Genomic DNA, 25,519 nt, shown 5'->3' on the forward strand with positions numbered 1-25,519 from the left:
GCCTGTTTGAGCTCCATATAGCTGCATCTATATTCTCAGATTGTTCTCCTGACTGCTGCGAGGTCAGCGGCAGGTTTCGATGAAGCTTCATCCCTTTTGAAGTCATTGAAAGATTGTACTCAGAATGTATTTTTCAGTGGGAACACTTGCAATAGAAGCACTCTGTATTTATTTCACAGACTTTTTAAAGAGTAACATTTATAGAGATGTACGGTTGTGTAATTGGCTGCATCTGGGATGAAGTTAAATTGGTTTCTTTATTTTTGTTGTCAGTTACATTTTGTCAGTGTCATCTGCATTTCCCCTACATCCTCCTTCCTTTCAACAATGTCAGATTTTCACGAAGAATACTTTTTACTTATTTTATTTTTTTTACTTAGTTTAATGACATCATTTCTTTTTGGATAGTCACACTGTTGGGTTTTCCTGCACAGAACAATTTCAGCAGCACAAGGACCATTGATAAAACTTACTTAAGTATGATGTCACCTATGCACTACAAAGTTTCACACAGATCTACTGCACTAAAGACTGTACAATGAGAATGTACTGAATTTCCCCCAATGATATTTAGTTGGAAAAAGTTTAGAAACACGAACAAACCATATAGTACAATAACTGAGCTGAACTGAACAAAATGTGTCAAGACACAGGATTCTATGTTATGCTGTAACATTCCAAGTGGCGGTTTCTCATGGTCTTACTATTTGTGTGTGTGTATATGTATGTGTGTGTGTGTGTGTGTGTGTGTGTGTATATATATATATATATATATATATATATATATATATATATATATATATATATATATATATATATATATATATATATATATATATATATATATATATATATATATATATATATATATATATATATATATATATTCACCCTATGAAGACCCAGAAGTCACAAGTGTGAGAAACAGAATACCTGATGAGTCAAAAGTATAGTTTAATTGATACTTTAAATGTATGTAAATTACTTAAATAATATACATTAACTCCAATGAGGCAATATTTAAATAGAAATATTGCGAACTTTGCTGTCACACCAGATATAAATACGAGATTTAGTTTTAGATGGGAAAATATTAATATATGTTTTGATACAATCATTAGTGACAATGTAGGTTTGTTTCATCCTGTAGGCCTTTCAGCTCTGGAGTAAACGAACAGTAACTTTGACGACGTGTCAGATAAACCTTCCTTGGCTTCAGGCTCCTTCGTGGGGCTACGCTAGTAATTAATTCCATCCACTGTCTAGGTAGAGGAAAGTATTCAGTTTAATTTAAGAAGAAATTTGAACTATTCAACTCTTATGATACACGTGTAGTCGGTTATTAACGGCTTAACTTGACTCATCAGGTTGCCCATTTGTGACACTTGTTGCTTATGGGACTCCATTAATCTAGTGCTGAAAAATATATACGAGTAATACAAAATGACACATTTTTCAGCAGGTGTATGTGCTGTGCTGTTCTTAAACTTTTTTATGAAATGTTTTTTCTTATATCGAATGGCTTTCTAAAAGAGCGTGGTATTTTTTAGTGAAAGCTTGTGTGTTTGTGTGACCGGGAGATGCAGCCAAGACCGTAGGCCACTGACCGTGTTTGTCCTTTATCCTTCTGTATAAATAAAGTTGTTCAGTACTGTAAAATGCAGATGTTATTTCTCTTGCCATTGGAATGATATGTTTATTTTAATAAACAAAAGTTAAGAACATCCGTAGTACAGTTTGGTGTTTTTTATGCACGGTAGCAGGATTTCCTAGGGAATCAAACAAATATCCAAAAAGTGATCACGTGAAAGTAGAAAGATTTGCAGTTCACATTTAAATAATACAGGAGAAAACCATTACACATTATTTTAGAACCACCTCTTGCCTAAAAATCTTAACATTACTGGTAGTTTTGCACAATATTTATCCAAATCTTACATAATTATGCTCATACATCATAGCAAACTTGTTCTGTATTTCTTAAATGTTTTACTGACACTTGCTATGCAAACAGTCCATGTATTTTCATTCATGTTTTCCCATGATAACTGTCGGAGTCTGAGACCCAGCACATTTTCAGAAGGAGACACTCAGATCGACAAAGTAGGTCTTGCTGCGGTTTCTTGGCAATATGTCAATAAGTCGGGGAGTACTGCCAGGCGAATAGATCAGGGAAGACGTCAATATCCGGCAGCTACGGGGAAACAAACATATTTTGTTTTCAATTAAATGCAGAGTAAAAGCTGTCTAATATAAATAAAGGAAATTAAACTTCATCTCTTCATCAAACCACAACTGTATCTTTGAACAAAACTGGAATTACTGAAACGGTGAGATTGTTAAAGCTGAACTAATTCATATTTTCTTATTAACAATGGATCAAATTGGCAAGGTATGTTATTCTGATGCGCTGAAAGAGTCTTTGCCAAACACAATTTATTAATCTTAATCCAATGGAAAAAGCACAATAAATAGTCCTGATTATGTTTTTGTTTATGATTAGGCTACTTCTACAATGCAGCTCAGAAAAAGTCCTGAAAATGTGTGTTGCGTTGTGTCATATGTTGTCTATACATAATGAGACCGGTGGCTCAGGGAAATGTCCGGCCCAAACTAATATAGTTGAATAGCCCTGCTATTGATTCCCAATGTGGCCAAAAATATAAATAAAAGCTGCTGTCGGGGAAAAAAATTGTAAAATTTCAAACCCACTCTCAAGTCTATGTCCATGTCCATGTCCACAATGGGCATCTCCCGAGGTGGAGACGGAGGGGGCGTAGGATTTCTGTAGAAAAAAAAAACATAGAAAATTGAGGCAGATTTCTCCTATACAGCATTAAACAATAGAATAATAAGCAATGCTGTTTATAATATTATTTATATTGTTATTTAGCATTTCGAAAGCATCCCCATGCTCTCCATGATGGGAACACTTGTAGATGGTAAAAGATATGTCATACAAAGCGTTCAACCCTGATGGTTTGTTCAATTATGATCATCTTACTTACTCTGAAATAGGATGGTTATTTCTGGTCACGTAGCCATTTCGGAACTTTGCTGCATGAACAGAGGTGAATAGAGATTATTACAGGATTCATGTTCAATCAAGGATAGTATGCGATAAGAACACGATTAATCATGACGAGGGGGAGGACCTTCATTTCCTCCAACCGTTGACGGTCAAATCAAGTTGTTGTGCAATATGTTTTTAATTCGACAATATATTTCTACAAGAATACATCTGAAGTGTAATCATGAGGTATAAAAGTACCAATCATGAAGCAATTAAAATGTTGTCCTCGCGGAAAAGAAAATCAAACGAGAGACAATACCAGAGGTGTTGTAGTAGCGTCCAAAGGCAGCGTCTATGTGGATGTCTGGGTAAAGGTAGATCAGTGGATTCCTGTGCATTCTCTGGGCTCTCAGACTGTAGCGGTGCAGGGTGACCGGCAGAGACATTAACTGCAGCTCATTTTTGGTGTAGGGATCTACTGCATGCACATGGGTGTCTACATGGGAACCACGGACAGAGAGAAAAGTAAGCGAACAGGGAGATAAACACCTGAACGTGTGGTGTTGAGATAGTTTCACTCACGACGGGACCACTGGAGGAAAAAGAAAGGAATTTGCACATTATGTATTCTTAGTTCATGTTTGGACTGTATGGAGGCTTGTGTGGAGGGACAAAAAGCAGACATTTTAACACATGCTATGCAGGGTCCGTTTGTTATTAGGCACGACACAAACTGCTGTTATGGTGCCGTCACACTAAATACAATGCACACTTTTTGCACGCCGTGATTACATACAAAGTTATTGTAAAAACACAACTACGTGGAATTTGTGCAATAAGTCGCATGACGTCTGAAAAAAAAAAAAAGACGAATAAAAAAAGAGTATAGGTTTTGGAAAACCCACAGCGTTAAACATACCACCATTGCAGCGGTCAACCCAGCTGAAGCTGATGGCTCCGTCTTTGTTGCTCTCGCTAAAGCGCAGCAGAAAGGTCCCGGCCTGTTTTTCCCGCAACAGAACCTCTGTTCTCTCCCTGCTCACGAAGCCCATGATGGACCTAAAACCCACACGCAGAATATGTGTTTAGTTCACTGGGAAGTATAGTGTGATGATACTCAGACATGTGAGGTTATTGTGAATGACACAGACATTAAACCAAACTTTAAAACATTGCTGAGTTGACTGGGATGCGTCTTACCCAACCCGCCAAAGATCCACCAAGTGTCTTTTGATCAAATCCAGGATTCCATCAATCCAAATCCAGGCATTTTCATTCTGCCCACACAAGAAAGAAAGTAAACATGTCAACACACACACACACACACACACAAGTCCCTCAGGTTGTGCAAATAGTGTCAACAATAGTATGATCAGAATCTTGCTCAACGCTCACCTTGGAGAAATTGCTCCAGTGAACGAGACCATCAGGATCATCTGCAAAGAAACTAACAGTTAGCCGACATGAAAAATGTCATGAAAACAAAAATGGACATTATGTCGCTTATTTGTTATATTGACACAGTTGCTTTTTCCCCCATTTCAAGTATTTGTGCTAAGCTACGCTAACCATCTCCTGGCTGTAGTTTATCACAGAGATGAAAGTCGTATCAAAGCTTTCGTCTAACGCTCAGTAAAATGCCAAAACTACGATTTCAACATTGATGATCTCCAATACTGATCCTTCGTGCAAGTACAGTATGTTTTGTTCTTATTTTCTGTAGAATCAATTTAGACCAACTTCCCGAACTCTTTTTTTGCAAGCAAACAATAGAAGGTGACGTGGTTCAGTTGTATGGAAAAAGCGATCAAGCACTCACCCACAATTTTGTGTCGTAGCATGGAGAGCTGGTTTTCGTCGAGCTCCCGTTGGCCAACGGACACAAACTGCCAGCTCAGAACCTGTGAGAGCTGCTGCCAGGTGAGAGGAGGAGGGTCGACAAACAGCGACAGGTTCTACGGGACAGAGTCACAGGCTTCAAATGGGAGTCAAGACTTGTCAATTGGAAGAGAAAATAGCATGGACCCAAAATGCATACGCACGACTAGTGTAGTCTGGATGTGTAGCTAAATATAGCCTGATATTGTTTATGTGTTGTGTGATGGCTTTACCCTCGGTTCACTGGCGGACAGCATGTTGGACCACATGAGTGAGGCCCAGGCGTTGGCGACCTGATTGGTGCTGGTTATGACAACCACAGGCAGAGAGCTGGCCTGGACCGACACAGGAGGAGGCCATTAAATAACCAGCCTGGCTACACATTGTTCTGCTCTTCAACCAATAATATCTTCAGTTCAGCGGCAAAGAGCACGCAAAAATGGAAACGCCTCTGACTGAAATTTGAGTGTCGCGTTCACTCACCTCAATGTTAAATTCCAGTCCAGCGTGCTGAAACCCTGTCACAAACATAATGATGTGGAGTTCCTCAGTGACCACCTGACGATTCTGATGAAGAGGAAAGAGAGAATGAAGAATTACTTGTTTTATAATGTGGAAGCACGTAGAGGTAACATTTAATGACATCTGATACACATGTTTTATGTCAATTCTTTGGTTTATGACCAAATACCTAACTAAACAAAGCTGCATTTTAATTGATTTTGTTGTTTTGCAAATGTTAACAATGCCAAACTAAGAAGATGACCCATGGTAAAACGGCTGTTGACCGTGTTTGGTCACTTGTGAGCAGCGCAGCAAGCTGTCAGATACAGGGCCATGTGAGCATTAGTTCTATGTGACAGAACACAGCACGGCCTCGACAAACCAAGATCAGTGCTTTAAGTCTTTTTGTTTCTATTTTGTGCCACGAGGTATTTATTTTCAAAACACAATTTGGCCCACATCTGGCTGGATACCTGGCTCCACGTTCTCGCAGATGAGGGACACATTAGAGTCGTCGGTGTTGTTAAATGTTCACAGCCGGCAGATGGCGACCAAGACAAGGAGTATAGAGTAGAAAAAGCATTTAATTCAATTTCTCATCTTACCTCATATGCTCCTTTGTTTCTTGCTTTGCATTCCTTGAGTGACTGAAACAAATAATGAAAATGCACTAATTATATACTATAATTGTTTGACGTATGCATTGTAATACATGTATGTTCATAAATCACACAGCTGTTCATTTAATGGGCAACGGTGGCGTGCTTCTTCCACTGCTGAATTGAGCAGTTTGAGGAGTTTCATACCATGTGACCAAATTCTGCCACCAAGCCTCCACAGGGCGAGTCCACGTCCAACACCTTACTGTCATCCTTGTTGAAGTCAAAGTGGCGGAAGCTACAACGACCAGACCAGAAAGTGTTAACGTCCAAAGATGTATCAGTAGTTCATAAGAATACGTCAATTCACTTTTTTTTTTTTATTGTTTTGCTATCTTTTACTTACCCTTTCAGGGTCGTGGCTTCTTTAACATCCCTTTAAGGTGACAAAACATATATAAAGGTCGATATGAAAACAAAGGCTAAAGTGTTTTTATATTAAACTAACAAACAAAACAATAAAAAGACCATTTAAAAAAATGTATGGAAGACTTCTTTATGTAAGATACAAGTTTTCTTTGACTTACTTGTCAAATACAGGTTTGACTTTGAGCAGGCACTTGAACTCTGGGAGGTTTGCCAAGAACCTGAGAAGAAACAGATACTGACATAATGAAAAAAAAAACATCTGTCCATACAATACATCCCAAAACTATTTTAAGAATGATGTTCTTATGCTCTGAAGCTCATATTTAGCAATTCACTGGTACAGATACAGCGTTAATGAGTTAATTGGATATGTCTCGGCCCGGATGCTGTATTTGACCGGATGACACGTTCAAAAAGTGCTGTGCAGGAAACAAAAGCACATTTTCTTGCAAAGTAAGTAACCTGAAGTCGCTCCACAGTTGACAATTATTTATTAGATCTAGACACATCATCCATCTCGATTGAGTGTTGGACACTTTTTCTCCAGTAGCCTGCAGAGCAACACGGATTAAAATGCATGCCGTACCTCACTGTCACTGAGAACCGCACACCCGTCTTCAGTATCAGAGGTCGTTGTGGTAAACTGGACATGATGGGTTGTTTCTCAACCACTAGAGCGCTGCAAAGCAAGAAGACCGCAACAAAACATGTCAACAATATGAAAGAGTGTTTATCCCTCTGTGTGTAACGTATGACACGGAGGAGCCCTGATGCCATGTCTCACTTTGCAAGAAGTTTTGTGAACAAGGACAGTGCAAATTGTTCAACTTCTGGGAGGCTGTAGGCATCGACGCTGTTGTATTTCTTGTTCTGGTCTTGCATTTTCTGCAGCTGTTCGCGCACTCGCAGCAGCGTCTCGGCCACAGTCGTGAACCTGTCGACGGCATGGAGACACTCAGACGTTTCCTCAAACATACAAAGTTTCTTCCTCAAGGTGGACCCAAGACATGCCACGGTAGTGCTCATAAGTTCTCACCACTTCTGGAGATGGTCCAGACAGGCGTCAGCGGGACTTCCAATGCAGGCCATCTGCTGCCTGCGCTTCCACTCCGGTAGCTCCACATCTGTGAGAGTGGCCACAATCTTCTGTGCCAGGTGTAAAATGTTCAGTATCTGCTGCACCACCATCTGCAAGACCAGAACAGCTCAGTTAGTTTTTGAGCCACAATTAAGACCTGCAACATACTAGTTGAGGCTCTGTTTTTAGCTCAGATAATTGCTAGGACATCCCTTCTTCCTAATGAAGCAGTTGTTGAGCACTTGCAGCCCCGACCCTGCCGGTTAAGAAGACTGAATGACGGTATAAAACAATCAATACATGTTTTCCCCAAAAAATTGTGAATCACCGCAACCACGCCTCGAGCATACAGTCATAAATGAGCACAACAAATATTAGGTGGGTGCGTCCAGCAGAATGTAAGATTAGCTGTTATGATCTTAGAGCTGATGGAGGTAATAATGTGTTTCAATCCATGAAAGAATTACTCAAAGAGAAAACGTGCTTTGAATAAAAATCAATACTAAAAACGGACTTTCTTGCTTTCAACATGTAAAGCATACAACGCATTGACTAAGTGGTTTATTAGTTGGCGACTCACCAGTCAGGCATCTACAGTACCTGCTTTGTTTGTGTGATGAAGTTGGTCCGCTTAAGACATTCCTCTTCCACAACAGCATGAGACTGGGCCAATCCGATGTGTTGCTCCACTGGAAATGACAAACGAGGCATCAATGAATCAAGAACTCACACCAAACCCGTCACCGGTTTCTTTCTTCTTCTTCTTCTTTGTCTCCTAATATACGGTACCTTGGCTTTGCCAGGCACTCTGTATGAAGTCAAGGTTTTCATTGAGGTACTCCAGTGACTTCATTTCCTTCTTCGCCTCCTGCGTTGAATTTAAAGTCATATAATTAGAAACAATGACGTATGTCAGGTGGAAAACAAACCGGCAAACTGTGTAATCATAATAAAGTGAGTTTACCAAAGTCTGTCTTTTCAGTTCATTCACATTGTTGTCCAACTCTTTCCACTTTTGATTGATGGCTGGACTGCTGCAACCCTGACAAAGACAAAGATATATACTTTCACTCTTTTTTTATTACTGGCATATCGATTTGTGTAATCTTTAGCACATTATTAGTTCCTAGGGCATTTTTGATCATTTGATGTCTCCAGTGTTTCAGCAGCCTTCATCCATCTGATACCATCTTACCTGTGCTTCAGAGGCTGAAGACAGGATTTTCTTTTCCTCCTTTAGGCTTTCAGAGAGGATTACGGCCAAGTTCAGAGGCGTATCTTCAAAGTGTTTCTAAGTTAATCAAGATGAGAATAATTAAAGTACACACATCAAATCAATAAGAGGTTTTAATCGTTCTGTTTTGAGAAGAGAAGATTGAGGTTCAGTTCCCATAAATGCATGTCTGTCCTACCAGCAAGTAGTCTTTCATCCCTGGAAAATCAGGTCCCTGCAAGATGTTGTTCTCCTGAAAAGAACGGTTCCACAGTTCTTCCAAATGCACCAGGAGTGCATGGAAACAAGTGCTCGCTTTGTTTTCATCCTCAGCTGCCAAATCCCTGTCAACGAGCAACAGAAAATGTACATTCACTTCAGGATTGTCTCGGTCAAATTTGAATGCAAATGTGGGCCATCTAGTTGAACGATGTATTTGTAACAGGGGTAAATAATCTCTGTCCCAAATCTATTTATTTACAGTATTTTGTTACATTTTTGAGGCTTTTTTTTTTCTTCTTCTTATTGAGTAATGATATACTATACATAGTTCACTATGTAGATTCTATTTTTCACCCAAGCCATGAAGAATTATAGTTTATAATATTTTTAATCTCAAATACAATATATTTAAAATAAAAGTATCTTCTTTCAGGTAGGGGTCACCTGAACAAAAATGACCTCCCAATTTCCCTCTATGGGCATTTCGTATGCATTGGTTAATCATTAGTAATCAGTTCGTGGCAACTAGATAAAGCAAAACATCTTAGGGTAAAATATACCACTTAAGGACAATAACAACAGGAAAAACAAATAGATTTTCCGACAAAAGAGTGTTTCAAGAAGGCAATAACGCAGGTGTGACTTTGCGGATTGACAACCCGTTACACCGGGAACCCGGAGGAGGAGGAGGGCCCCCTGAGGAGAGCCTCTTACCAGTCCTGGCTCTCGATGGAGACGCGCAGACACTGGCGGATCTCTCTGGGGAACTTCCTCTCGTACAGCTGGCTCACGCGGCCCTGGAGGTCTGAGTCCAGCTTCTGCAACTCCTGCCACTGGGCCATCTGCAAGTTAGCCGACAAGAAACCAGAGACCATGTCAACGCCACCTCGGAGAGAGTCAGTAACTCACAATGCGTTTGGGTTTTATTTTTCTCATAACAGAATGTATCATTGTATTCAATTATGTATGATATTGAGGAACGTGCATTTAAAAGTAAAAGGCAATTCCTTCAGTTGAGAACACAAGTCGTGTCTCGTTCATTTTACATGTCATGTGCCCTCTAACCTGACAAGCATTGGCACATACGTCTAAGAACAAGGGTGAATTATGAAATCACAGTCACTACAATATCATAATAATATTAATAATTATAACTATAATAACAATAGCAGATAATATGCCAACTCACTTCAAAAGTAATGACCATGGGCGTTAAGATCCCCTTAAAACGAAACTGTTCCAAAGTCAAAACTTCTTCTTCTACGTTCCTACAGAAATATAACTTACCTTTGTGGCTGTCGCTGTTTATCCTTGTTGTTGATAAACCGCGCGTGCAGGAATGTATAATATATAATATAATATAATATAATACGTCCTGACTGTCTCGGGAAGGAACTGGAATAAATAAACAGGAATGGGGCGTTTACTTTTATCCTCCGACTCGCACCCACACCGTGTGATTCTCGGGAAATCCTCGGTGTCAAGTCTCCCGGTGTTCACACTGTTTTAACTTCCGCCTTCACAATACTACAGGGACGCTTTTGTATTACACCAGGCAGGTCTGTTCATTTAGCTGTGTTAACCCTTTAGAAACAGACAGTAAGTGTGTTTCCATCGCCTGGATGTATCCGGTTTAATTCACCAGAGAGCTTTTTCATTGACCTCTGTCACTAAACCACAAGTTGACCTGTCCAACCAGGAAGAGCACAGATTAAACATGAATCATGGTCTGCGAGTTATATAACACGGCAGGCTCACTGCCATAGTGGAAGAAGTACTGTGTTAGTAAAAATGCAGTATGGCCTTTTAAAATAATTATATGTATATCTGAATAATAATTAATGTATTCATCACTTACATATTGCTCAAAGGTGGTCTTCTTGTTTACAATACTGCTGGGAGACTTGAGAATTTCCGCCAGGGATCCAGAATTTATTATCTGAATCCATAATAATACACTCTAATATGTATGATGATTACATTTTGTATTATTAATCTGAGTCTGCAACTGCAACTAACTGCACGTTTTCCAATAAGTTGAGTACAAAGTACAACAATTCTCTAGTTGAAGTATAAAACAGTAAGGACATACTCAAGTAAAGTGACTCCAGTTTCATGTCTGTGGGCCTCATGAAGTTAGTCAGCTGGCAGTTAGCTTAGCTTAGCATAAAGACAGGGGGCAGGTAAGAAATAGATAGCATGGTTCTGTCCAACGTTTAAAAAAATCCAGCTACCAGCACATCTACATTTACAACATTGCAACCGCTGGAGGGCACGATGATCAGTCTCCAGACTGATGTGTCTTCCTAGGAGGTAGTATCGGAGTGCGTTGCAAGAAGTGGACGAGGATATGAAGCCAGTGGTGTTCCTCAGTCTCAAGCTTAAAGACAGAGAGACAAGGTATTCTATGGTTGAGAAAGAGTGTCTGGCAATGAAGTGGGCCATTGACGCACTCCGATACCACCTCCTAGGAAGACATTCCTGGAGACTGATCATCGTGCCCTCCGGTGGTTGCATCGGATGAAGGATGCCAACATGCACATTGTTGGATGGCATCTGGCTCTGCAGCCGTATAACTTTACAGTCTACTATTGGTCGGGGAAGACAAATACTGTGACTGACTGTTTGTCTAGAGGGGATAGGAATGTATATACATGTGTGTATTAGGGTATGGGTAAATGTGTGTTCAGGGGAGGGGCAGAGTTACCTGTTTTGTGGTGGGGGCGAGGGTCTAATCAGTGGCAGGCTATATAAATCTGCCATAGAGCTGGGTTCATTGCTGCTGGGACCACACGCTGCCGTGGTACACTAAGACTGTCCTGTTGTCTTAAATGTAGGTGAAATAAACACCTGGTTGGCCACCATGTAAACCTCTGTGTCGAGCTTCCTGCTTCCGAAATCCAGCCGCTATATGGCCATCCTAACAAGTGGTGTCAGAAGTGGGATTTATTGCATTGATCTGCTCTACTGGCAGTTGTTTTTTGACATTTGTTTTTACAGCTAGTATTGGGTGAAAGACTTCCCCGGTAGTCAACAGCCGAAAACGAACAGCACTCCTAAATGCCATGGAAGACGCCCAGATTAGACTGTTTACCAGAAGGAAGGCTCTTTGTTTTAGTCTGACGTTAGATGATTAGGTGTTGCTTTTATTCCCCCTCCACATCATGTATGAATACATATACACGACGCAGCTGCTCGGGGGAACCTACCCACGATTCAACAGGCTAAAAGCAATACTGAATCATCACAGTCTGTTGAAGAACCGCTGCGAACTCAAACAGCATGTGATGATTCAGGTGACCACAAGGGCTCAGAGTTCGAATGAAGTTCTCAAGGAGTTGCCATTTTTTGGGTTCAATTATACATTATACATTATACAGAACTCCTTTCTAACAAATGACAAAGTGTATATGTTTGGGTTCTTAATTAATTGAATGATATTGTACCTGGATGATGTTTAGGAGAACTGACTCAAACAAGCAAGATCAGTTTGAAGCTAGTTTTTTTTTTTTTAAACTTCTGTCGGCCTTTCTTGAGAATATATGAGAGTATACACCGCTGACCTCAAATATCATGAAGCATAAAACAACACATCCGCCCACAATTAACGCTCTCCGGGAATCACGTGGTTTTCGGTAAATGCTCGAGGAGCGTGCATCAAGTACGCAGTAGTCAGATAGACACTCGACTTCCGGCTGCTTCCAAAATAAAAGCCCTGTAAACTTCTGCTGTGCCGTAAAGTTATCTGTAGACCTTGTGATGCCTCATCTTGAACTATAGGTGGCAGATGAGCTAACCTTAAATGTTTGAATGATAACGCTGATAACGAAATGAAGAAGCAAACTTACGTCAATATGGTACATTACAGACAAAATAAACATGTTTCAATTGTTTTATATGCAATAATGGCCTTATAGAAAATAGTCAATAGTCAACAACTCAAAACCAAGTCAATAAAAACATATATATACTGTATGTGAAATGAGTCCAATTCACTATAAAACCTCTTTAAACACAGCAGGCTGAGTTTCGTGATAAGAAAGATGTAGACATTGACCAAAGACTGGTGTCAGGATGGTATGAAACCTCCGTTGGGAATGATTCAAGGCATCTTGATGTATGATCTTGCTTTAGTCTGAATATGAAGAGCTCATCTGTAAAACAAAGAGGAGAGCATTAAAGCAGCAGAACATGTAGAGGACTCATCTATAAAACCAAAAGAGATATAACATTAGCAGCAGGTTTTTGCTCATGCAGAACAATATTAAAACCAACATAATAATGCTAATATTCTCATCTTAATGCTAAAGTATTAACCCTGTTGCATCTTTTCATATATCATTGGCACAACAGCATGAGCACAAAAATGAATTGTCAAATTAATTTGCGCTATTGTTTGTCTTCTGTATTTTGTGCTCTGGTAATCTGTTTTCTGACATGATCATTTTGTTAATGTGTTTTGTTCACTGTTTTTTTGTTTGTTCTTAAATGGTTTTGAGATGATAACACAACACAAAAAAGGCCGTAGTTGCTCTTCATTTTTTTGTTATTGCCAACTAATTCCATTAAAAGACCAAAACCAATAATGTGTGTTTGTCTCTGAATATCTTTCATATTGCCTATCCTATCAGGATTAGTACACATTTGGTGTGCTAGTAGCAGCAGGACGGTGTAAGTAAGTAACATGTCACCCAGTGCAACAGTTTGGCTCATCAATGGGATTTTAATAGTTTTTTTATCATAACAAGGATTTTGAAGAAGGGTTCTCTGTGGCACAGAGGAATACAATATATATACCCGTCTTTACTACATTGTATGTTGTGGTCTTTCCATGAATTTAATAATAATAAGAAAACATAGACTCAACACAGAATATTGCAAGCGTTTCTTTCAAAGAGCGCTGGCAAAGAATGGAAACTTACGCTATCAATGTCAAAGCACAGTTGCTCGCTGAGCATGTCAAACTCCCCAGGAGTCATTGGTGGCTCAGGAGACTGACAAGAAATTGGTGTGGTGATTGCATGGGAGCTGGGGTAACAGAGAAAATGAGACAATACAAGTGAAGTATTTTTTGTTATGGAGTATTTTCTACATCATTATCAGTTTTCTCATTTTGCTATAGGTTGCATTGGCAGCGCAAGCAATGTGCCATAATCAATATCTATTGCCCACCTTTGGTCTGATAATTAAATGTTAGGGCAAAATAAGAAAACGTAAGGGGTCTCATGTAGTCTTCAAATGAACTCACCGCAATTCTGAGATGGGGATGAGGGTAGAAGGTATGTATGGATGGACTGGAAATTGATCAGAGATACAAGAGAGATTAGCGTTGTCGCCTAAAATCTAGTGAGCCAACAAAGATTTTAAAAAGCAATAAAAAAAGAAATGTTTTTGCACCCTTGCCTTTGCTTGGCTGACTGTTGTAAAGACGTCCGAAGGCCTCATCTTTGGGGATGTCGGGGTAGAGGAACTTGAGCGGGCTCTCTGGGGCAACGCCGTCTGAGATCACTTTGTAGTCTCGTATGATGTCGGCAAAAGGGAGCGCACTGAGCCGGCTTTTAGTGTATGGCTCCACAGAGTTGAACTTCGTGTCTCCTGTAGTAAATAGTTACTATTAGCAAAGCACAGCAAGAGATTTCTAGTGAAGACAACATGCAAGAAAACCGCCCGAAATACATCACTTGACTTACATAAATTACCTCGACCAAATAGTATTTAAAAATACACTTTTGTTGCCAAATGTATGCGGTTGTCCTCACCATTGTCGTTGTGCTCCACCCAGGTGAATGTGATTCCTCCGAGGTGGCTCTCACTGAAGCGTAAGAGGAATGTGCCGGGGTCTCTGTCCTTCAGCAGAGTGCGCTCCATCTCTTTACTCACAAAGCCCATGATGTGGCTGCATGGGTGGTGTCAGGGAAAAAGAAACACAAAAACATCCATTGTGGTTAAGTTGTGCAGCTTTGCCTTTTGCACGACCAATTTATTGAATTTGCTTATCAAACCTGGATAATAAAATGGATCAGAGAAAAAAAAGTCTAGCCGCTGTTTGTGAGTATGTTTTGCGCTTTCACATTTTGAACCTGCAAAATATGAATGTGAGCATTGTAGTTTCTGATTAACTTGTCTTTCTCTGTTTATAGGCTACATTGGATTGTCAACTTCTGCAGGTCTGAAATGCTGCGGCTATGTTTTTCCTATAAGTGGTGCAGTTTGACAGTGTCGAGCTACTCAGACAATAACTGAACAAAAATGTCATTGTGCTAAATATAGTGATACAAGCCAATTTCGACAGATGCTTTACATCTAAAATACAGTGCCTATAGTGCAATCAATGGGAACTAATTTAATGCGCTACAGGTGGAGTTTCCTTGTTTTCCACTGACAAGAAAATAGAAAGACAGTTAGTGAGCAAACCGGCACGTACACTATTTAACATTACATTACCAGACTGTTTCTTGGCCAAGCACAGTTACAGTTAGCAAGAGAGGGTCTTAACTTAAAGAAACAAAGCTCTGCTCCCACATCTGGTCGTAACCTTGTTGAGGTGCATGAGTCAGTGCCTCAATAGAGACATATTCTTATCCAGTGAAATACAGTAACATCCTAAGAGGAGCGGTCCTACTGGAGGGCAGCGATCCATTGGGGAAGTTGAGGGGTTGAGACATAGCAAGTGAGCCAGTGGCTTACTTCTCATTCCAGACTGGCAGCAAGTGCTTCTTGATGAGCTCCAGGATGGAGTCCAGCCACATCCAGAAACTGAAGGGCTTTCCTGGAATATTCTCCTTGAAGAATGAACGTCACACGGAGGAGGTACAATGAGTACTTTTTAAAAATGTAAACACAACATTATATATATATATAATGTAGATATGAAATGGAATAAAAAAATATGTCCAGGATCAACAATACAGAATGGGACACAGAACATGGTTTCTCATTGGCCACTAGATGTCACAACCATACTGGTGATGAGACCACATTGTACTTTGTGGTACATATTATTCAACACTTACCTTGGAGAACTTCGACCAGGACACTTGATAGTCACTACAGGAGGCATGCTGACCTACAAAAACAACAACAACACAGAAAATGACTGAACCAAACTGCACCGAAGTACCCAACACCAGCTGGCCTGGAAGGTCAAGTCTGCAGCTATGAGTCTTGTAGAAATGCCCCTGAGTGTGGTACCAAACTCATGTCAGCCTCCAAAGACTATCAGCTATCATGCCAACATTTACCCGTGAAAGCTAAAGGGCCAACCTACCGAGAAGCTTCTCTCCCAGCATGCTGAGCTGCTCCTTGTTGAGGCCTTGACCAGCAAAGGTGGAGAACTGCCAGCTGAGGACCTCAGAGAGCTGGCTCCATGTGGCCCGAGGAGGGTTCCCAAAGAATGCCAAGTTCTGTGGATTATGGGAAAGAGGAAGAAAAACAAAAGAAGAGGAGAGTGGGGATGTGGAAGTAGTTTTTGAAAACACCTGTTAATATAATACAATCCCATTCAACGCACTGCAAACAGACATTCCCTACAATGATCATAAAGCTGAATCAACTGCTCACTAAAACAGTTTAGTTAGTTGTACCGAATAAACCGGTCACGGAGGGTAATTACAACAGAGTGCGTTAGCTCACCCTCGGCTCATCAGTCAGAAGGTTGTACCACATGACAGACGCCCAGCCTCCCGGCAGCTGGCTCACATTGGAAATGACCACCAGTGGCAGAGAATACGTCTGGAAGGATTCACACACACACACACACACGCACACACGCACACACGCACACACACAGTCAGCAAGTTGCGGCATCATTAACAGAGAGCCAAACACCAAGTCAAAGCTACGCTGCTTGTTCTGACCTCTAGATCAATGGTGAGGCCTTGCACTGTGAAGCAAGCCTCAAAACTGAGAGAGTGAAGTTCCTCCGTCACTGAGAGGAGACCCTGAGAAACACACAAAGCACAGATCCGTTTAGAGTCCATCCCTCTTAGTGCTGCATTGTGAAATTCGGTACAACCATATCAGAATAAGAATAGTATTTTCAGACAGTTTACTTATTTTCAGACAATTACACATTACAGTAGCATAGGTGTTCAGCATCGGTGTTGAGGGAACACTTTACTGGTATATTAAAAAGGGACAGATCAGCCCAAAATCATCTGATCCAATCAATCTGTCCCTTTAACTCATCTTAATTTCTTACCTCATTCCCTTTTGTTCCATTGACATATTTCTTCTCTTTCAGTTGCTGTAAGATAGAAATCAGCACTTTGACAAACTGGTCAATGTTTTATACCACATTCAAGTAAACACACACTGATAGTGCAGGACAGCGACTGAGAATATTGAAGTATGGACTAATACAATTACTTTTTCAAGTTATGGGGGAAAACAGCTTTTCCTTTTTTTGTCAGAGCGCGATAGAGGACTACTAATGTGTAGTCCCCAGGTATTGATCATTTCTGATAATAAATGACACATAAGCATTTAATAGAATCAGAGTGAATGTTTTGTCTTACCAGGTGTCTGAACTCCACTGAGAGGCAGCCGTTTGAGTAGTCCTCGATGTCCATAACTTTAGTGTTGTTGGTCAGGATAAAAAACTGACGACTTCTGAGTAGAAAAAGAAGGTGAAACACGGAAGCCTAATTCTTATGCTATGCTGACTGTTTTGGGATGGCACAAATGCAACTCTAGCTGCTGGAATATGAATACACTTTCTAAATGTTTACAATTGAGAAATTATCGTTTTGGTATGGTTTCAAAATAAAAGCTCAACAACTTGTTTCAACAAAACTGAGCTGAAAGACAGAAATATGTACTGTTATGTTTATTTCGTAAACATGTATTGTTGGTGTACAGTTAGCGACCGCAGTATGAAACATTGACTGTTGGCCACTGCTGATACACTTTTCTTCTCAAATTAAACATCAGCCGCTGTCTTGAGGTGGTTTGTACTCACACTTTGCCAGGAGGGAGGTCCCTAGAGACACACACATAAATAATGATTAGACACGTTAATCTGAAGAATATCACTTTTAAGATAGATAGATAGATAGATATAATACTGAATGTACATTTATGTTTATTCAAATTTTAACATTAAAATCTCACTTGTCAAATATTGTTTTCACTTTCAGCTGATAATCCACTTCTGGAAGTTTAACCAGGAGTCTGAGAGAAATTAGGAGGAGGAGAAAAATATGAAATCAACAACCACCATTACTACTAATTATTATAGCATAAATAAATCATAAAAACATATGTCACACAGTGATACCTGACTTTGGTGGTGAACTGTACTCCGGTCTTGATGATGAGGGGTTTCTGTGGATGTGTGGGCATGCATGGCTGCTTCTCCACCACAAATGAGCTGAGAACAAACCACACCTCACATGATCAACACCATGTGTATTTCATGCATTCAAGCCGTAAGTTGGCTGTGTTGGCAGTGGCACCTTATTGAATTGTGTAATGTGTTATCAGTGCTCCACGTACAGGAGGAAGTTGCTCACACATGTCAGTTGTCTCATATTCCATGAGCAATCTGTATGTATTTACAAACAGGACCAAAGCTACACAACTTTTACACTATAAAACAAAATAAAGGCTCTATTATGTGTGTGATTAGTTGCCTCAAACAAACACACAACAACAAAAAAGCTAAATTAAAAGGATTGTGCATCAGAGTACAGTGTTCATGATCAAAGCACCTAATTACTACAAAGAGAGTAAGGGCATCTGTATTACGATGCACAGTATTGCTTTTTTTAAGTGCATATTAGTTGCATCTAATGTGGCATTGTGTGCTGTTCAGAGTACCTCTTGATGAGATGATAGATGAGGTATTTGAGGCGCTCCTCCATCTGATGTTTTTGCAGGGGAATTGGGTCACTTTCGTAGGTGACCTTCACAACCAGGTCCACCAGTTTGTCCAGCTGACGCTTTGTCTGGAAGAGACTCTGGGCGGTCAGAGTAAACCTGAGAGGGAACAAAACAGAGCTTGTTTCATGTACATGAACGTGACCTACAAATAGTATGTTGTGCTAATCTGGGTGTATCCCCTGTTGGTGAGAATTCACACAGGAAACAACTGGACATGACAACAGAGCAGAGTTTGACCCAGTTTTAAAGCACAAAATGTAAAATATGATGCTTTAAGGGACCAATATGTAATATATTTACTGTATTAAATCATAAAATGACCACAATATATCCCCAGAGACATGCTAAATTGAAAAACTAGCTTCTCTGACAACAATTCTACCGCCAATATGTTTTACAATGAAATTTCACTGTTTTTGTTTTTGACCTGTGTGATCCAGGTTTGAAGCAAACTGGCACACAAACCTGCAGCCATGGAAGCAAGTAAAACTGAAATGGATTCTAGAGATTAGCCTTCAGTAAGAAAAAAACAAGTAGGCTATCACTAGTTCACTATTAACGTTGATGAACATCTCTCTGTACAGACAGAAGCTCAAAATGTACTCAATTTATGGGGGGGGCACCTTTAATGTTCCTACAATACTCAACATTGCACGTTTAAAACATGTTCCAGAGTTAACATTGGATTGAAAGTCATGGTTTCTGTAAATATTCTTTCATTACCAACTCTGCAGCTGCTCCAGGCCGGTGAGCAGCGGACCACCAATGGCGGCGATCTGCTGCCTGCGCTTCCAGTCCTGCAGCTGAGGGTTGAGCTGAGAGCTCATCAGGTCATCGATCTCCTTGATCACAACATCCATCTTTGATAGGATCTCCTAAGAAAGATGTTTAAAACAGCTGTGATGGTTCATCAAATGCAGCACGTTTTGATTTGTACACTGTTGAGGTGTTGGAATGCCCTGTAACTTTTATATCTGGAAACATTTCGGTAATTGTCTGATCCCTCACATGTCAGAGCTTTGCATGATGATACAAATGCGTACCTTCCTTTTAAAGTCGAGCCTGTTAAGCATTTCCTGCAGTCTTGTTACTTCCTGTTTCATCAGCTCAGGGTTCTGTCGTGCATCTGTTGATTCTGACACATGCACACAAATACAGTACAGGGTTTTATTCATATTGTGTGCATATTGTGTAATGTGTGCACATCGTACAACAGCGCACACCTCGAGACTGCAGTGTCTTGTAGCGGAAATCAAAGTCATCCTGCATGTCCTCGATGTATTTCACAGCCTGGTCCATCAACTAGAGAGACATTGTTTTTAGAGTTCATCTAATTGGATGAAATGTCGGCATGACTTTATTTTGATATTCCCTGAATGTGTTTCAGTTACCTGCACGCTGGCCCTGATGATCCCAACTCTGTTGTCCATGTTCTGCTGTCTCTCGAAGGCCACAGAGTTCTGCAAGGATTTCTCCAGTGGACCCTGATGGAAAATATTAAAAAGTATTAAACGTAGACTTCTAATCTGTATTTTATTCTATAAACTGTAGGAATTATGACAGCATTTCTAATTTAATACAAATGTCTCATTTCTGCCAGAACGCACCTGAATATATGATGCGGTGCTTCAACTACAATGCACACATTTGATAATATGAAACAATAATCTGCAGCCATGCCAGCAGCTCTGCGAGGCTGTATAGTTATTCGGGCACAATGGGGCATTGAGCTAAATGTTGTGGTTAGACCAAACAACATCGGCTACCCAAGAGCCACGACGCCAGCAATGCTATAAACTGATGATGTCCAATATACTGTCTATTAAGTTGGATATTCTATATATACACTAACATTTCTCAGAAGCAGAAATTAAACTAAAATTTCACTTTTTTTTGGCCACCTGCGAGCAGCAGAAACAAACTGTAAACATAACACTGATATATTATCATCTGTTAAGTAAATGGCAAACTTTTTAGTAAACAGTTGCCACCTAAGTCCAATATTTAAATTTATTTAAATTTATTTTTTGTTTTTAACAAAATTGTAGCTTTTAATTTAGTTAATTTGCAAGCTGTTAACTTTGTCTGCATGCCGTTGATCAGAGAGTGCACAGTTAGTCAATTTGTTTTTAAACATATTAGAATTATTAAGAGTTCATTTAGTTTTACAGCATATTTGCAGCAGCTTTCTTGGAATACGACACATTAAAAAAGTTTCAGCACTTAAAGTTACGCAGGCAGTAGAACTACTTTGCCATGCTACATTGTCTCTTGGGAATAAAGTGAAACGGCTGGGAATATGGGGGTGTATATGAAAGAGTGTGCTGTTTTCCTGGTTAGCAGCTCTGATTTCTGATTTTGTTATTAAGGAATCAGAGGGACTTTCCCTTTGAGTGAGACGATGTGACAAACCTGTTCCTGCATGCAGGCGCTGGAGAGGATACGCCGCTCTTCCCTGAGGCAGGTGGAGATGACCTTGGCCATGACAGCAGGGTTTGTCATGTATTTCACCTGTAGAGCCACACACACACACACACAGAGGTTGTTACTGGAAGTACTTAACATATTTAATTATAAAGGAATGAGGTTCACCTTGGCAATACATAAAAGGACCACAGATCAGTCATGATGAAGGTGTAAATATGAGGCATGTAGCCAAAGGATTGCACAGATACTTGGAGTACGACCAATTTTTTTTTTTTTCCATGGCATTATAGCCCGTAACTGTAATTGGAATCTCGGTAAACATTTTTGAGGGTGTGATCCTTAAAACAAAAACAAATTCCATGAACAAAATAATGATTTTGATGACATTTGCAGCTACTTGAATTCAAGGCAGAGCGCTGTTGAAAGTAATAGAGCTCAGGCCGGCAATGAATTACAGAATGTTTTGGGATTTTGAGTATTTAAACCTGAGGAGAGATAAGAATACATTTGGCACAACAGTTATCTATTGATGCACTTCTGTAAAGTTGGGGGACTCGCATGAGACAGATTTGAAAAAGAAGTGTCGAAATTCAAACAAAAGAGGCAACGATATTCTGACTTTTAGTCCCTTGTATCAGTCAAGCTCCAAAAAACACTGGATCCTACATTTCCCATAATGCAAGCATAGACTCTTTTGATTGGACCCTCCCTACCTGTTAAATACCCTCGTCTTTTAAACTCTTTGCTCCCCTTGTGTAACACAGCCTCCTGTTACAAATCTCCAAATATGAGATAACCTGATGACATCACTATGGAATGAGGAACTAGACCTTGTTCATTGTAGAATACATGAATAAGGTTATATCTGGTTTATGTGATAGTTTGGAATATGCTTATAGTACAGGATTTTATTCCAAATAAAAACAAAAATAGCAATGCCTTGTGCTCATCCAGTACATCTTAAATATCGAGCGGCCACAAACTTTCCCTCTGCAACCCTCCTGCCTCCGCCGCTGCATCTACATCACCACATGATTTTCATTTTCTGCTTGAAATTGAAGAGTGTGGCACTGTTTTGCTCATCAGCACAGTCAAAGACCCACTTAGAAAAGTACAACAAATTCTGCTGTGGGAAGAGGAAACTTTTTCTCTCGCCTCCAGGTTTTCATGCATCAGCATCATTGTCGGAATGACGACTGAGGATGCATCAACACACACCTACACACTCACTTGCATTACAGTAACACTGATGCCACTTAGCAATATTAGACGCATCCCTGTGTGTGTACCAGAGTGGTTTTTGAAGAAAGATTCTGCTTGAATGTTGGTGATGAGACAATCAACTGAAAGGGAGATTCTAGCACTGCAATACGGTTTGAATCGATGATACAAACTTCTGTCGCACATCACAACGACAAACCTCAAGCACCCCTGACTACCGCACTGGAGTAACTGCTTCCTCTGAGAAGTGTTGACTTTGACACATACACACACACACACACACACACACACACACACACACACACACACACACACACACACACACACACACACACACACACACATATATACACACACGCGTACACAGTCAGACACAGGAAGCAGTGGTGTGAGCTTCATGGGTTTGTTCTGCAAAGGTTTATGTCTTTTCCAGAATAAAATGTGTGCTGAGGCTCATGACGTCGGTGAGCACTCACCACAACGTCCGGGACTAAACTCTCCACAATATGACAGCATGAAAGACATTGACCAAGCAGGTCTCTTTTCCACATCAACACATCATTGATGTACTTAGACAAGGAATTTAACGAGCAAAACATTTATAAAATTATGAAAGACTAGTCTTTAATACTGAGTAAAACACCAAAAAGTTATATCAGCACTTGCACAACCTTTCCTCTCTTAATTTTGACACGTGAGTCGCTGAACAGTGAAAACAGTTTCAGGTAACGCGGAAAAAACACACGAAAAAATTGGAACCAGTTACACATTCAACGTGACTTTTGAATTTACTTCCCTTTCACCTCCAGGAGACATACCAAAAAACTACTTCTCCTTTTTACAGATGTTTTACATTTGAGTACCGCAAATGATGAGTATGGTCAGAATATTAATTCTTCACTGAAGCAAGCAACTGTTGGTTGATTTTTAAGATAAGTGAACATGTCACCCACCTAAAATGAAAATATTTAATCTTGTTATGATGAAGAAAATGACCAGACTGAAGACTACTGTAATAAATGCAGATCTCTAACGGACGTGTATAAGCAAATGTAAGTAGACGTGGATATGTAGAAGTGACGATACAGTAAATAGCTCGAGAGCTTTTGCCTTTCTGTTTCAGAGATATTGCAAATGCCGGCTCATTTTCCCCTGTTGACAATATAGTGAGCATTGAACATTGCACAATAACTAAGACATGAAAGGATGAAAGAAGGGTGGCACACCTGTAACTGCTGTTGTATAATTTTCATGTTGTGTCTCTGTAGGAAGTTCTGCTCCTGTGATCGCACCTTATCCAACTGGGACAGCAGGTCTGTGAACAGCACCGCAGCCATCGACTCGTCGGTAGCTGCTATGTCCCTGAAAAACAGACGGTGTGACGTTTAGGAGATTCCTTGCAAAACAGATGAAGAAGAAGATATTATGCTCGAAAAAATAGACCCCCAATAAAGAAGCTGAGAACACATTGTGTTCGTATTATCACCTTATGAAGTTGGTATGAGTGTTTACAAGTCAACAGACGGCTCTGCTCTGTTCTTTGCCCACATGTTAGAAATGTAAAAAAGTAAAAAAAAAGTTTTTAAAAATTGTCTCTTTAACCATCCGCTACATATGTCTGTCTGCTGTTTGGTGCTGGACAGGTGAAATAGGCTCGGCTCTTAATAATCTTCATCACTGTTTTTTCACTCAGACAAACAACAAGGTTGAAGACAGTAAAGGTTGTAAAATCAAAACAGACCAAACCTTTTTGTGTGTGTAGATAGAAGAGAAAAGTGCAGGACAAAGTTAGACACACACACACACACACACACACACACACACACACACACACACACACACACACACACACACACACACACACACACACACACACACACACACACACACACACACACACACACACACACACACACACACACACACACACACACATAGCCAGGGAGCAGGACTCACCAATCCTGAGACTCGATCCAGCTGGACAGACCCTGACGGATGTCCATGGGGAAGTTATCATCATACAGATAGTCCACGTGTTCCAGGAGTTTGGTCTCCAGCTGCTGAATCTGCTTCCACTGGCTCATCCTGCCTGGCATACAACAAAAACATAGAAATCATCATCCACTTTAAGATAGAGTAGGCAAATAGTAATAATAAATCATAGATACAGCCTACATATTGTAAACAAAAAAGAGTCTGCGGTTCAGTGCTATTTGTTCATATTTGTTACCTGTGCTGTTTCTGCGCTGCTTTTCCGTCAGTCTCATTTACCATGTGCACTTGTTTCCCTCTTTGACTTTCGATTTTCATGTTCAGGAAGCGACCTCATTTATTAAGGGGCTGTCCTCACACTCAGGAAACCCGCCCATCCGCACACGCACACGCACGCACGCACGCACGCACACACGCACACGCACACACACACACACACACACACACACACACACACACACACACACACACACACACAAACCAAGACAGTCACCAGATAAGAATGTTGGCATCAAGCTTACCTGCAAACCTCGCTTCTGAACCAAGAACCTTTCATTAATACTTTTTATAACCAGTCTCGTATCACTCTTGCTGAAACGCACATTACACATGTGTAGCGTCTTTAAAACATTGCTACATACGTATATTGATGGAAACATTTGTGGTTGTTTTCTTCTGTGGAAAGATGAGACAGTCCAGGCACGTCTGCAAATGAAGGAAAACATGATGAATACCTGCCACAAATATGTGTTCATCAAATATATGTTCCCTTTAGTGCGGCCATTTTTGGTTGATATAATGTGTTTATTTAACCAATGATTGTACTGACAGTCAAAGCGTGAGACATAGAGAACTAGAGCAAGAAAGAAAGAAAATAAAAGAGTGGATTTAACAATATATTCAGTACCAGACGTTTTGCCAGTGATCAGGACAGAATCATCGAAGAGCCAGATGGTGCCTCATATACATTTTGTCCATAATAATAATAATATTAATACATTTTATTTGTATAGCACTTTAAAGGTACTGAAGGCACTTTACATGGTAAAGACAAATAATTG

The 25,519-nt window shown here is 40.2% G+C and overlaps 2 protein-coding genes across 2 annotated transcripts; both read right to left on the reverse strand.

Moving 5' to 3' along the window:
• Positions 1-927: 927 nt before the first annotated feature.
• On the reverse strand, positions 928-9,811 carry LOC306747832 (signal transducer and activator of transcription 1-alpha/beta-like; the record flags this gene model as incomplete). Its single annotated transcript, XM_079230932.1, has 23 exons — positions 928-2,194; positions 2,713-2,785; positions 3,009-3,057; positions 3,333-3,509; positions 3,933-4,072; positions 4,214-4,290; positions 4,409-4,449; positions 4,833-4,968; positions 5,125-5,226; positions 5,375-5,458; positions 6,001-6,042; positions 6,202-6,292; positions 6,401-6,430; positions 6,582-6,641; positions 7,010-7,102; positions 7,208-7,357; positions 7,460-7,611; positions 8,102-8,190; positions 8,291-8,369; positions 8,466-8,543; positions 8,697-8,792; positions 8,914-9,058; positions 9,651-9,811. The coding sequence occupies 23 exons, from the start codon at positions 9,809-9,811 to the stop codon at positions 2,135-2,137; spliced, it is 2,205 nt and encodes a 734-aa protein (XP_079087058.1). The 3' UTR covers positions 928-2,134.
• Positions 9,812-12,825: 3,014 nt separating this feature from the next.
• stat4 (signal transducer and activator of transcription 4) lies at positions 12,826-24,562 on the reverse strand (the record flags this gene model as incomplete). The annotated part of the gene is made up of 23 exons (XM_079230478.1): positions 12,826-13,090; positions 13,859-13,964; positions 14,185-14,230; positions 14,334-14,531; positions 14,696-14,832; positions 15,624-15,718; positions 15,950-16,002; positions 16,204-16,339; positions 16,569-16,667; positions 16,793-16,876; positions 17,137-17,181; positions 17,453-17,546; positions 17,896-17,916; positions 18,048-18,107; positions 18,214-18,306; positions 18,756-18,914; positions 19,542-19,693; positions 19,862-19,953; positions 20,042-20,120; positions 20,210-20,302; positions 21,231-21,329; positions 23,693-23,828; positions 24,423-24,562. 23 exons carry the CDS (start codon positions 24,560-24,562, stop codon positions 13,067-13,069), a joined length of 2,241 nt encoding a protein of 746 aa, XP_079086604.1. The 3' UTR covers positions 12,826-13,066.
• Between the last annotated feature and the right edge of the window lie 957 nt (positions 24,563-25,519).

Source organism: Taurulus bubalis (assembly GCF_910589615.1).
Source record: "Taurulus bubalis genome assembly, chromosome: 15".
Taxonomy (NCBI): domain Eukaryota; kingdom Metazoa; phylum Chordata; class Actinopteri; order Perciformes; family Cottidae; genus Taurulus; species Taurulus bubalis.